The 13835-nt window shown below is 36.2% G+C and overlaps 3 protein-coding genes across 3 annotated transcripts; all 3 read left to right on the forward strand.

The window, feature by feature from the left end:
• Window positions 1-201: 201 nt before the first annotated feature.
• On the forward strand, window positions 202-3755 carry LOC140805668 (probable methyltransferase PMT15). The gene is given in 7 exon segments (XM_073161920.1): window positions 202-383; window positions 385-1086; window positions 1961-2171; window positions 2359-2662; window positions 2771-3163; window positions 3254-3331; window positions 3440-3755. Coding segments are annotated over 7 exon segments (1917 nt in total). The 5' UTR covers window positions 202-362; the 3' UTR covers window positions 3648-3755.
• Window positions 3756-4270: 515 nt separating this feature from the next.
• Window positions 4271-5242, forward strand: LOC140805690 (stamen-specific protein FIL1-like). Its single transcript, XM_073161960.1, has 2 exons — window positions 4271-4582; window positions 4840-5242. The coding sequence occupies exons 1-2, from the start codon at window positions 4306-4308 to the stop codon at window positions 4845-4847; spliced, it is 285 nt and encodes a 94-aa protein (XP_073018061.1). The 5' UTR covers window positions 4271-4305; the 3' UTR covers window positions 4848-5242.
• A 5065-nt stretch (window positions 5243-10307) lies between these two features.
• On the forward strand, window positions 10308-13506 carry LOC140804968 (protein IQ-DOMAIN 24-like). The gene is made up of 4 exons (XM_073161138.1): window positions 10308-10977; window positions 12171-12371; window positions 12471-12545; window positions 12636-13506. The coding sequence occupies exons 1-4, from the start codon at window positions 10585-10587 to the stop codon at window positions 13338-13340; spliced, it is 1374 nt and encodes a 457-aa protein (XP_073017239.1). The 5' UTR covers window positions 10308-10584; the 3' UTR covers window positions 13341-13506.
• Window positions 13507-13835: the final 329 nt, after the last annotated feature.

Genomic DNA, 13835 nt, shown 5'->3' on the forward strand with positions numbered 1-13835 from the left:
GTTGGGGCCTCCCACCCTAAACATAAACGAAAGGCAATGTTAAAGGTGAAAAGTTGGAATTAGCATTAAGAATCTAATTGGCACTTGAAAATAAAAATATTGAGATAATTTTAAACTCTCCATTTCCCAACTTACCATCTCCAGATCTAATTTATTACTACACACCACCTCTACAAATGAACTCACCTCTCACATGTGTTCAACTTGATTCTTAACTTGTCTCCCTCCACCTCCCCGATCCTTTTTCCAATCCTCCAATTAATTCAACACTCCACCATATTCTCCTCCTCCTCCTCCTCCTACTATATATAGCTTAATTCAACACTCCATTTTTCATAACCAAGAACAAGAAATCAAGAGACATGGGAGGTCCGCCCCCTCCTACACTACACTCCACTTTCCAAACACACGGCCAATGCCGCCGCGTCCTACCTCAAGAAACCAAGACTCTTCTCCTTAGCCTTAGTCACAATCCTCTGCTCCCTCTCCTACCTCGTCGCCGTCTGGAAACACGGCGGCGCCACCACCACCATCTCAAAGCTTGGCGCTACCATCCCATGCTTGATCGCGGCCAACTCAAACGAAACCCGCCAGACATACTCCTCCACGGTTAAACTCGACTTCGCGTCCCATCATTCCGCCGCGGACGGTGGCGTAGGGGACGATGTCTCCGGCGTGAAAATCAAGAAATACCCCCCTTGTGACTTACGGTACAGTGAATACACCCCATGCGAGGACCAGAAAAGATCGCTGAAATTCGAGCGTGACAGGTTGATATACAGAGAGAGGCACTGTCCTGCGAAAGAGGAGTTATTGAAATGCCGGGTTCCGGCTCCACACGGATACAAAAACCCTTTCAAGTGGCCGCAGAGCAGGGATCTGGTGTGGTACGCAAATGTACCACACAAGGAATTGACCGTGGAGAAGGCGGTTCAGAATTGGATTCGGTTCGAGGGAGACCGGTTTAGGTTCCCTGGTGGAGGAACAATGTTTCCTAATGGCGCTGACGCTTACATCGATGATATTGGAAAGTTGATTAATTTGAAGGATGGCTCCATTCGGACCGCCATTGATACTGGTTGCGGTGTAAGTTTTTTATTCTTCTTATTATTTTTTTTTTCCTCAAGAAGAAGAAGAAGAAAACAACATGCAAGATAATTTATTTTGCTAGGAATTCATTTTTTAATTAAGTAATTATTTTTGGTTAATTTTATTAATTTCCGGAGGATTAATCTTGTTTCTTAATAACCCCGTCATTCCATTTAAGTGCAGTATTTTTTTTTTCCGATATAAATTTTGATTAGATATTATTTTATTATAACACTTATTATCCTGAAATAAACATGTCCCACAAAATTAGCAATAAATTAACTAGTTTGTGAAATATTATATAATTCCAATGTTTGCAATTGGAGGTGACGTATTTGCTTTGGACAAAGTTTGTGGTTGCATTATGCAATTCAATTGTCAAATTAAATGCTTTAAGTTTGTAGTTAACGGGGAATAAGAGGTGGTGATTATGAGCAGGGGCAGTTCCATACGTAAATGTGGAAAAAAGAATTTGCCATTTTTGGTATGGGGCACACTTTCTTTGTATGAATTACGACAAAAGTGAGTGAGGTTTGGTATTGTGGTTTATCGAGCCACTAATTTTAAATAGTTTGGAGTGTGCTAACTTTTAAAATTTGAAAAGATTTGGTTGCTTTTCTTTTCGTTGTTAAATATTATTTAATTTTAAACATTTTTTTATACTGATTACTGTGGATGGTTGTAATTGTAATTTACCCCAAGAAGTCCGACATCTTTTTATCTACAAGCAGGCAACTTGGCCATGCATGAAAGCATGTAACACACATGTCATAGTGATAGTGCTACTAACATATTTTTTTTTTTGGTCTTTTCTATTCATTGCCAAATGAAACCAGTTGAGCATTCTGTATTTCTTGGTTATTATCATCAGGTTGCGAGCTGGGGTGCTTATCTTTTATCAAGAAACATCCTCACGATGTCGTTTGCGCCGAGGGACACACACGAAGCACAGGTGCAATTCGCATTGGAACGAGGAGTTCCTGCGTTGATCGGCGTCATCGCCTCCAAGAGGCTACCATACCCGTCTAGGGCTTTCGACATGGCACATTGCTCGCGTTGCCTCATTCCATGGGGGGAATATGGTAATTTGACCCCAACGTGATATATATATGATATTTCGGTCCGATAGTATTTAGAATCTTGATCGGTGAAAAGTGTATTTGATCACAAATCAAGGTTTTTTTCATTGAAGATCTTTTCACTTGATTAGTACTGAGACTCATGATCTTATTCCCACTTGATTTTGATCTGACCCGCATTTTTATTTAGATGGTGCATACTTGATTGAAGTTGATCGTGTTTTAAGGCCGGGCGGGTACTGGATCCTATCAGGTCCACCTATCCGTTGGAGAAAGTACTGGAAAGGGTGGGAGAGATCGAGGGAGGATTTGAATTCGGAGCAAATGCAAATTGAGAACATAACAAGGAGCCTATGTTGGAAAAAGCTAGTCGAGAAGGATGATATCTCTATTTGGCAAAAGCCATTGAATCACTTCAAGTGCAAAAAATTTAAATCACTGGTCAAGAACGTCCCCACGTTTTGCCCCAATGATCAGAACCCCGATAAATCTTGGTTTGGGATCGTTCCTCTCTTTCTCTTTTCGGATTTTGTACAATTTCAGTACACTTGTAAGCTAGCTGAATTCAATGCATGTAAGACTTATGTGCTTCATCTTCTTAGGTACACAAATTCAGAAACTTGCTTGACTCGTTTACCCGATGTTTCCACCAATGAGGAGGTAGCCGGCGGTGGGCTGGAAAAGTGGCCAAATCGTCTAACTGCCTTACCTCCTAGGATTAGTCGAGGAACGATAAATGGAGTGTCCAGTGAAACTTTTCATCAGGACTTGCAACTGTGGAAGAGGAGGGTCTCGTATTATAAAACGGTTAATAACCAGCTAGGCCAAAAGGGAAGGTATCGCAACGTCCTTGATATGAACGCTTTCTTGGGTGGATTCGCCGCTAATTTGATCGACGATCCTCTTTGGGTGATGAACGTGGTTCCAGTCGAGGCTAAGATCAACACACTCGGTGTCATCTACGAACGAGGATTGATTGGAACTTATCAGAGCTGGTATACAAATATATATACGTATACCGCGTGTTCTTGTTCTAATATTCATTTACTCGGAATCTTCCCACTCCTAAAATAAAATTCGTGCAGGTGTGAAGCGATGTCAACTTATCCAAGAACGTACGATCTCATCCATGCTGATTCAATGTTTACCCTCTACAAAGATCGGTAACACCAACTATATACTATACTCGTCACAATCTCGAAAATATAGACTTTCTATATACTATGATTAATTCGCGAATACGTCTTTTTCTTGTTTATGTTGTGATGCAGATGCGGAATGGAAGATATTTTATTAGAAATGGACAGGATTTTGAGACCCGAAGGAAGTTTGATTATTCGAGACGATGTAGATATATTGGTGAAGGTGAAAAGAATTGCAGATGGATTGAATTGGGATACCCAAATTGTAGATCATGAAGATGGACCATTGGAGAGGGAGAAGCTTTTGTTTGCAGTGAAATTGTATTGGACAGCTTAGAAATATATAGTTCTTTAATTTTCTTGTTTTCATTGTATTTTATTTTTTAAAAATTTGTTGTTATTTTAATTTTCTGTCTTCTTGATACATTTTATTAACAAGCATGTGTTAATTTAATGAATATAACAAAAAAACTTACAATCTTTCCAAGCTTATAAAATTTATGATCTTAACTAACACTAAGACATTTATCAAGAATTGAAGCGACAAAATTAATCCAAAATCGAAGCTAAAATCGTATAAGAAAAAAAAAATATTGTAAATGTGGAAGGAATGGATGAAAATATACCGAAAATATGAGTATTTATATGCTAATAGCGACGGTCTAAGTAAACACCGTCGCTATTAACGACAGTTGTTTATCGATGGTTAGAGAAAGCATTAATAAATTTTGATCTCGAAAGATGAATCTAATTCATCGAATATTTTTTTTTTACATATAAATTAAAATTATATATGAAATTTAAATTAAAATATTTCTCAATCTTGAATAGATTGAGATCGGTGCCAACACATTTTACAACTCCAAACTGCATTTTCCATTAGGTGACTCATGCGATTGTCCATAGCAACACATTCATTAATCTGCTATAAATAGCAGAGAAACCATAGTATAATGAAAACAAATCAAATATCAAATACTAAATCAAAATCATAAATGGCAGCAATGAAGTCTGTTTCAGCTCTGGTACTCGTCCTTGTGTTGGTGGCTCAAAGCCAAATGATACCACAATCACTAGCACAAACTTGTTCTTCCACTCTTTCCACCCTCAATGTCTGTGCACCCTTTGTCATGCCCGGAGCCGCCGCCACCGCCCCCAACCCAGACTGCTGCAACGCTCTCCAGGCCGTCGACCACAACTGCCTCTGTAACACTATCAGGATCGCCTCCCGTATCCCCGCCCAATGCAACCTCCCTCCCCTCACCTGCGGCGGTCAGTATCTCAACTAAAAAACGACATCACATAGATTAAACTAAAAACTTTTCTCATACAATGTAATTAATTATTAGGATATTAAAGGGAAAAACCATCCGGATTATCCATCCACTGTACATATCAACTTTACAGGCATAAGCCTGCTTTTCCTATCAGGGGGTCAATTGCTACCTGTAAAATTAAAAGGGGTACTTTTATTTTCATCATAAATTGGATTCACTGCTCAAGATTTACAATTTTTTTTCTTATTGCAGCAAACTGAGATGGACGCAAAGCTGGTTCCCAATAAGATAGGAAGGGTTTAATAATGATTTTGATGTCATTTCGTGAGATCGGTGTCTGCTCTGCTGAATCCTGGTTTACTATATTATGTAGCATTTTGTTGTTATCTATTTCAGAAAAAGAGCAATATTGATCAATAATAAAGATGCATTATATTCCAATATTAATATTGCAGTCATATATTATAATTTCGATCGAAATCATTTTATAAAGTCCATGCATGGATTTATATAAAGTAATTCATATAATATTTATATTTTCCAGTCAAATTTATTGAAAATCCATCTACGTTTGTTTTCCTCCCTCGCATGCAATAACAACGGCTAAAAGTATTGATCTAATTTCAGACATCAGAGTCTGGTAATTTTAATATTTGTTTGTATTATTATAGGCAGACGTTAAAAAAATATCGAGCCCCCGGTATATGGTTTGATTCACACGGGTAATGATATTGTGAAGCATGCTCGATTATGGTCACACAATTATATATATATATATATATATATATATATATATATATATATATATATATATATATATATATATATATATATATATATATATATATATATATATATAATGGGTGGCAGTAGCTCTATTGGCGTGGATTTATTTATCTGTCCGCTATAGCTTGAGGCAGGATTTTTGAACGAGGAATAATTCAATTAAGATTTGAATCCAAAAGTCTCTTTTAATTTGAGTGATTTAATTTTATGCCACTGCACTATATGAAATGATGGTCACATGTTCATACATGAGACGTTTGACCAAATCATTTGTTCTGTCCATAATTGGGTCATTTGTAATTTCACTCTAAAGATGGTCATTCCTGTGCGTGAGGTGGTGTGTTAGTTGTCCCACATCACTTGGATAAAATACTTGAAAGTTGTATATATGGTCTTGGACAATCCTTTCCTTTGAGCTAATTTGTAAAGTTGAGTTAGATCCAAGTTTCAATCTTAACCATTGTTATTATTTCTGAGCAACAGCTATTGTTTAGTTTAAATTTAAGGATGGAACTGATCCAATAAAAGAAAAAGGTGAAGGGATGGGGAAGATAGAGAGTTGGGCCTATGGTGTCAATGATATGGGCATGAAATTGAATTAATGGGAAATAGAATTGGTCCAATTCAACGTTTGACCGATACAAAAACCATATACAATAATGTAAACATGCTCCAAAAAAAATAAACACAAGACGAGTGTGCTGAGCAGCTGAAATTTTGTCAAGGATGTCAGAGGTCACTAGTCCTTGTTAAAATGAGACTTGGACTTAATAAATCATTGCTCCAAAAGAAAGATCGTTCAAATACATATATAACATTCTTACATAGTTAAACAGGCAGTAACAGTCATTGAATTTATTCCGAATATACTGTTCTCATGGTATATGTTTAACTCAATCTCGATTAGGTCCGGTAAACGTTAGCCCAACTTCGGAGATAAAATTCATAGTTTTTTTTAAAAAAAATTACACAATTGCAAAATATTTTTATTTAAACACCACGACTTACTGAATGTTAACCACTAATACATAGAGTGAAATTCAAATTCGTGCAGGTAGAACGAATAAGTGGCCACCCTCTTATTTTATTTTGGACGATGGGGGGCCGATAGGTCAGTTTTTACAATTACGTTACATCATGACACCAGCACATCTACGCTACATCCACACCAATCTGCCGACGGTTTCAGAACATAGCCAAATAAAACACAAGTAACTCGGGGTGGGCATAAAACCCGAAAAACCGAAAAAACCGACCGAACATCAAAAAAATTTCGTGAGACAGTTTTATGAGACAGATCTTTTATTTTGGTCATCTATGAAAAAATGTTATTTTTTATTGTAAATATTGATAAGATTGACTCGTATTACGAATAAAGTTACGTGAATAACTTGGAACTCGCTGTAAATTTTTGTTAAGGTTAGGTGCAAAATTAATAATACATTGACGTGTGGATATGGAAATGCACAGTTATGGTACATTTGAATCTAAACAAATTAAGATTTTAGAATAGAAAATACATAACATTTTTTTTGTTATTTTCTGGTGATTGATGTTATTAATTTAGTCTATTCAAAAAAAAAAAAAAAAGATGTTATTAATTTAGTAATTATATATGAAATCGTATGAATAATGAGTATTTCGTAGCCATGACACCTTATTATAAGCAATAATTGTTAGTTTGGTATTGAGATCAATAATATATAATCTATCCATAGACTGGGAGGGACCACTTCCACGACCAAGGAAAAGTTGATGTCTGGTTCTGTCACAACAGCTATGTTTATATTTTATTATAAATATTTTCGTAATCGGACCATGATCGAATTGAACTATTTTAATATAGTGGTTCGATCGGTCACGTAGAAACACTGTTATATCATATAAATAATAATATATTTTAAATTTTAAATATATTAAATATGTATATAAATAATAAAAATATATATTTTCCAATGTTTTAAAAATCAAATAAGTTCTAATACTGTTAATATAGAGTAGGTCACTTGTGGGACGGTCTCACGAATCTTTATCTGTGAAACGGGTCGATCCTACCGATATTCACAAAAAAAAAGTAACACTTTTAGCATAAAAAGTAATATTTTTTACCCAAATAAGAGATCTATCTCACAAAATACGACTCGTGAGACCGTCTCACTTAAGTTTTTGTCGTTAAAATAATATTGTTTTAACAAAGTTCAAAAACTAAAGAAGCACATATATAACAAAAAATAAATAAATTATCAATTGAACCGGTCCGACCGGAAGGTTTTTGAACGATGTTAAAACAAACTCATTACCGGTTCTCGATTGAACCACCTAAACCAATCCGGTTGTGAAAATTATGCCTATGCACACCCAAGTGGTCATGCAAATTGAATCATACTGTTAAATACTATTGAGATGAATGTGGGCTTTGTTAAGTGGGCTATGTTTACTCGACCATCTCTTGTTTATTTTTAAAAATTGAAGATTTTCTTTATAAAAAAAAAACTTGATTTGTACAAATAGAAAGAAAACGAAAATAAAATCATAATATACAATACTTCCACAATCGTTGATATGTATAAAAATAAAAGGAAAAAATAAAAAAAAATTATTTAATTACAATTTTAATCAATCAAATGTAACATATTTTTTTTTTTATGAATAATCACGTTATATTGTATCTAAATTTTAATAATCATGTTATAAATTATCAAGGCACATTTAATCCACAAAAATAAGCGCAACAACATCCTAGTCAAATACTTTCGTTTGGTTTGTGGAATAAGACGATGCAGAATGTATGACGTTCAGATGATAAATCAATATATATATGAAATAACATAATTATTTATAACTCTAATTTTTCATAAAACTCGAGTCAAACTCAATATCAATGAAAATATCTTCCATCTTAAGCCATATACAACGGCTCCAAGGGGCAAGGACCTTGCATGAGCGCGGAATGTGGGCATCGCACAAAAAGTCTCAACGCGATGAAGTACCCTCCATTTTTTTTATTATTTTTACAATAAAATTTAAATATATTTTTAAAAAAATTAAATAGCATAAAAAAATTGGAAAAGAAATATGGAATTGTTTTAAAAAAATTGAAAATCAAATGAATATATTTTATCAAATTAAAATATATGTCTAAAATAATAAAAAAATATTTCAACATCATATCTGCCAGCGGAAAATAAAGTGAGGGGGCTTGAACTCGAAGTATATATTTAAAAAATTACATTATATCTTCAAAATTCCTACGAATAACATAAAATATCATAATAGATTTTACATCATATGTTTAGTATCTCGTCAATTGATGTCAACAACGCAGAAAGTTCATGCGAAGTGCCGTCTTCAATGCTCATGCTGAAAACCCCGCTCAGTAGTGGCAGTAGACACATGTAATGTCAAAATAAGATGAATCAATCTAGTCAACATAATATAAACACTTGACCGTCCACTCTCGGTCAATTGCTGACACAACTCAACAAGTGTAGAACCTTTAAATTCTGCATCACATCAAGTTTATAATGTATCAATTCATCCTCCAAAGCAACAATTTCTTGAGCTGTGAAAAATCTCCAGGATAAAACTTCTTCGCAAGCTTGCAAATATCATCACTGTTAAATGAGTCAAATGAATTTTTAGGATCTAAAGTTGTACTAAGAGAAAGAAGTTTCACCGATAACTCATTGAACCGAGTATTTAACTCCATCAAAATGAAATCTATTGCTGCATTAAAAACATCAAAGTGGTAATGATGTTCTATTGATGTTCCATTTTGAAATAGTTCAAGTTATAATCCTAAACAAGAATAAAATAATTATTAAACAAGTAAACAAGTAATACTCAATCAACAACTCAACAACAAACAATCAAGAAACCACAAATCACGCACAGAGAAGCTATAAAAAACAAAATAAAAAATGTATAGCCGATTCTTACATGGATTGTTGTCTTGCCGATGAGCAATTCGATTTCTTCGGGAGTCCGCAATTCTATTCTGTCGCTAAAGAGCTTTGGACTTGGGAGAGAAATTTTGTAGAATTGAGGTGGGGTGGATCAGAGGATATGAGATGAATTTAGTCTCATCCTCGTAAATGGACGGGACTTTATTGGACTAAGACATTGATGTACGACGATTTTTGAAACAACCGTCGCTATTAGCAACGGTTTTTCAAAAAACAGTCGCTAATAGCGACTGTTTGAATTAAAACCGTCGCCGATCCACATCGGCGACGATTTTACTAAAACTGTCGCAAATATTAGCGACGGTTTCTGAAAAACCGTCGCTAAAAAAAAGTGGGCTGTAGTAGCCCTTGAATAAATCCGTCTCTGATATCTGCAACATCATTTTTCGAATGTAGGAACGTATAATAAAATTATCAGTACCGACACATGAGATGAAGTTCCATTGAACATGTTCCTATAAACTCATGATCTTCTACATGAATTTATAATGTGAGATTTTCATTGTATTCTCAACACAAATATTGAGTGAAACAAAATGTGAAATCAATTAATACAATATTATCCACACCAAACATGAGAATAACAATATTATTTGTCGATATAATATCTACTATCGAAGTAAACCTCATTTGAACTTGAATTTGAACCACAATACGAATGTACATCTCGATCTCAAAAATTCCTATAGTGAGAAACTTTTGTATCATTTAGTAAATTATATTAAAGGGGTAGATTTTTTCCCAATCGATCAATTTATTTATGAGTAGGTCTCTTGTGAGACGGTCTCACGAATCTTTATCTGTGAGACATGTCAACCCTATCAATATTCACAATAAATGAATGACCCAAATAAAAAATCTGTCTCACAAAATATAATCCGTGAGACTGTCTCATATAAATTGTCTTTATCTATCTACTGGTGTATATTGGTCTAGTTCGTAACCCTACGAATAATACTGTGAAAAAAGAAAAAAAGATTTTAGTTAAAAGAAGATGAACAAGAAGGTGAAAAACATGAGCTTTTTCAAGAAATTGGACAAAATGCTTACCAGTATGTCAGCCCTTTAGAATTTCAACGGTCCCAACAGGCAACAACCACCTCCTCCCTATTCTTCTTAAACCCACCTCGACCTACATTAAATACAGCTTTTTCACCCACTTCTGCAGCACAATCAAATGGGCTACTGGATAAAATGCTGAAACTCCAAGAATTCAATATATCAACTCCACTTGCTATCATGCACCATGGGTAAGGTCACTAGGTGGTTGCGTTCGCTACTGGGGCATAAAACCTCACAGCCGGGATCATACTCGAAGAAGACTACGAGAAAGTGGAGTATCACCAAATCCGGAGATCATATTTCTGCTGAGAGGAGTGTTAAGCGGTTGCAGTTTAAGAATGTGATTCACAACCCTTCCGCCACCGCCAGTCTGTATGCTGAGGCGGTGGACGATGACAAGCATGCAATAGCCGTGGCCGCCGCCACGGCAGCGGTTGCGGAGGCTGCTCTGGCTGCCGCTCACGCAGCGGCTGAGGTGGTCAAGCTGACCCGTGGCGGTGTGGGGGAATACGTTAACCTTGAACGGCGTCGCATGGTCGCTGCTGTTAAGATCCAGTCGGCATATCGTGCGTGTTTGGTTAGTAATCTGATTTTCTTGGTCTGTGAGAAAAAATTGGAAAAAAGTATGACATTTCTCAAATCCATGTCAAACGAAAAATTTATATAAAATTGTATTGAAAAAACATCCTCGTCTTTTGGTTCATGTTTTGTTTTGGTTGACGTACTGTCTCGGTTGACTCCACAAACGTTCACCTACCGAACAAATCAAATATTTATTCCTTTTTTCTGTCATAATTCAACTGGTATTTTCAATTGTAAATGTCTTTCATTTCATGTTGCAATATAAGATTAAAATCCCTTATTACTTTTTAGAATAACCAGTTTCCATTTTCATGTCTTGAATATTTCGGAGACACGTTTTTGTTTGTTCATCTTTTTCATTCCTTATATTTTTGGCAAAAACGGTAAGTAGACATACACATTTATTAGACCACAGGAAAAGGATCGGTGAAAGGGATATATAATTTGAGTGCACGATGCTAGTGGATATGAAAATTCACCATCAATAGAATTGATATCCATTTCCTTTTGTTGCTTTTTACAAAATTCTTGATGCCCTGTTTTCCACTAGTGGAGGAATATAGACACTGCTTTAGAAGGAACAGTTTTCCGTCGGTTAAGTTTGGAAAACACGGTCAGCGTATAAAATCCCGTCGGAATATAGACCAAAAGATTTTGTTTGAGACGGAGATATGAGTTTGGTGGTAACTCGATGGTTTTGGAGTGACAAATGTGGAACTTTTTAGAAGTGTTGTACATAAAGATTAAAAAAATCATGATCTTTCCTCTACAAGATCCACCCCTCATCGTGTTTGTGAGCCACTGGACTCACATTTATAGCAGAAACACGGTTAGGCATATGGCGGAGCTGACCCCGTCCCAGATATTTAAGTCGACAGAAACAAACCTATGTTTTCGAAAACTAAGCGTTACTCAAGAACTAGATTGCTTAGTTGGCTACCACAAAAGATTTCCCTTCATATTATGCTCTATTTAGTCTGGTTCCATTTTCAGAGGTGGGTTAGTGCAATTAGTTGCCAAGCTTTATGAAAAGGACTTGTCTTCCAACTTAGCTACTCGACCTACTTTCTGTGGCCACTAGTTTTACCCATCTAAAGATTGGTCCCCTCGGTATCCAAACTGAAATAACACTTTACTATTTGTGCGCTGTGAGTTCAGTAATTTGCTTTTTTTCCCTATATGTTTTAGGCTAGGAGAGCGTTCCGGGCACTCAAGGGTCTGGTCAAGCTTCAAGCCTTGGTGAGAGGCCGCATTGTTAGAAACCGAAGCACAGTTATGCTACATCGCATGCAAGCTATGGCTCGAATCCAAGCTCGAGCCTCTACACATCGATCTTACGTGTCTGAATCTTCAATTCCTAAAACCAAGTTCTCCAACAATTGTCATCTAGTGAGACTGCTTATCTTTTACACGAATCAATAAAACTTTTATTGCTGCTTGAATCCAGTTTCTTGACTGTGCTCGCTCCCACTGTTAACTTACTTGCAGGGCATTGGCATCGTGAATCACACGAACAAAGAAATTATGTCAAGTGGGTTCAAACAAAGTCCATCTCCGCGGAAGGTATGATCTACCCAAGTTTCACATTCATTCTTTGTTAGTAACAATTTGTTAAAATTAATGAACGCATCATCTGGATCCATGTGCAAGCAGCAGCGTAGTTCAAGATCACGTCTAGACAACCAAGAAAGCTCGAATCTAGGTTTCATTTGGTTAGATCAATGTATGGAACAACCTCCGCGGACCAATCACAAGAACAGGTCTCTAAATGTTTCCCACGATGGTTACGCAAGTGATGACAAGATTCTAGAAATAGACACGATGAAGCCTCGCCAAAACATCAGACAAATTAATAGAATGTCACCGGTGTCTGAATACTTCTCAGCATGGAATAACACAGAGCGAGAATATAACAAATGTGACTCCATGTCTAGACTTTCATCAAAACTTCAAAACCCAAATCCAAGTATATCCTCAGAGGAAGTCTCGTACATACGATCTCCATTGTTTGTCCGAGAAACAGACCGGCTCGCATCGTGGACTGCTGAAAATAGTCCAATTGTTCGCCATGCTTTGTCTAGACTTACACGCCATAGCCATAGAAGACTATCTTTTACTCCCACAAGGAAAAAGTGCTCGAGAAGTTTGCTAGACAACTACTTTGGTCATCCTAACTACATGGCAAATACAGAGTCGTCCCGCGCAAAACTCAGGTCTCACAGCGTACCCAAGCAGAGAATGCAGCCCGAGGAATTTGGTCTAGGTGGGGCGCTTAATCCGGTTCTTCGGGAGAATGATGTTAATTCGGAAAAAGGGTTCGATATTAAACTGAGCTCCACACGTAACAACCAGCTCTAGCGATGGATTTCCATCGTCGTCTACAATTCATCTCCCATTCAAAGTCCCATTTTCATGTTTTATCATCAAACTGGGATTCTTGCTTTTGCTCTTAAATTTCCACGTGTGGATTGTATCGAGTCTGAATTCCTTTACTTCAATAAATTTCACAACAAGGTAGTTCACCAATAAACAAATCCTAATTTAAAATTTGTTAGAACCCGTTGTCCCGCCTTTCGATACCTCGTGAAACTTCGGATTTCACTAATTATGTCCATTAGTGTTGTGTTTTAATTTCTAAAAAAATTATTTTCATATCTTATTTCGTTAGCCACCATCAAATCATCGGTGGCAAGTGGTCGGAACACTCGCCGTCATTATCATTATATGTGCACTGGATAAACGTTTTAGCTAACATAATAGTACTCATTTGATCGGTTTTGCTGCCCAACTTTGATTATTAAAAATGAAATTTATATAATTCTTTTGTATCCTTTAACGTCATGGATTCTTTTC

The sequence above is a fragment of the Primulina eburnea genome, chromosome 11 (assembly GCF_022965805.1).
Source record: "Primulina eburnea isolate SZY01 chromosome 11, ASM2296580v1, whole genome shotgun sequence".
Taxonomy (NCBI): domain Eukaryota; kingdom Viridiplantae; phylum Streptophyta; class Magnoliopsida; order Lamiales; family Gesneriaceae; genus Primulina; species Primulina eburnea.

Bases quoted from the DNA above. Each gene is read 5' to 3' on its own strand.
- LOC140805690 (XM_073161960.1), top strand. From the start codon at position 4,306: ATGGCAGCAATGAAGTCTGTTTCAGCTCTGGTACTCGTCCTTGTGTTG.
- LOC140804968 (XM_073161138.1), top strand. From the start codon at position 10,585: ATGGGTAAGGTCACTAGGTGGTTGCGTTCGCTACTGGGGCATAAAACC. The intron at 10,978-12,170 runs GTTAGTAATCTG...TATATGTTTTAG, and splicing joins CGGCATATCGTGCGTGTTTG to GCTAGGAGAGCGTTCCGGGC. The intron at 12,372-12,470 runs GTGAGACTGCTT...ACTTACTTGCAG, and splicing joins TCTCCAACAATTGTCATCTA to GGCATTGGCATCGTGAATCA.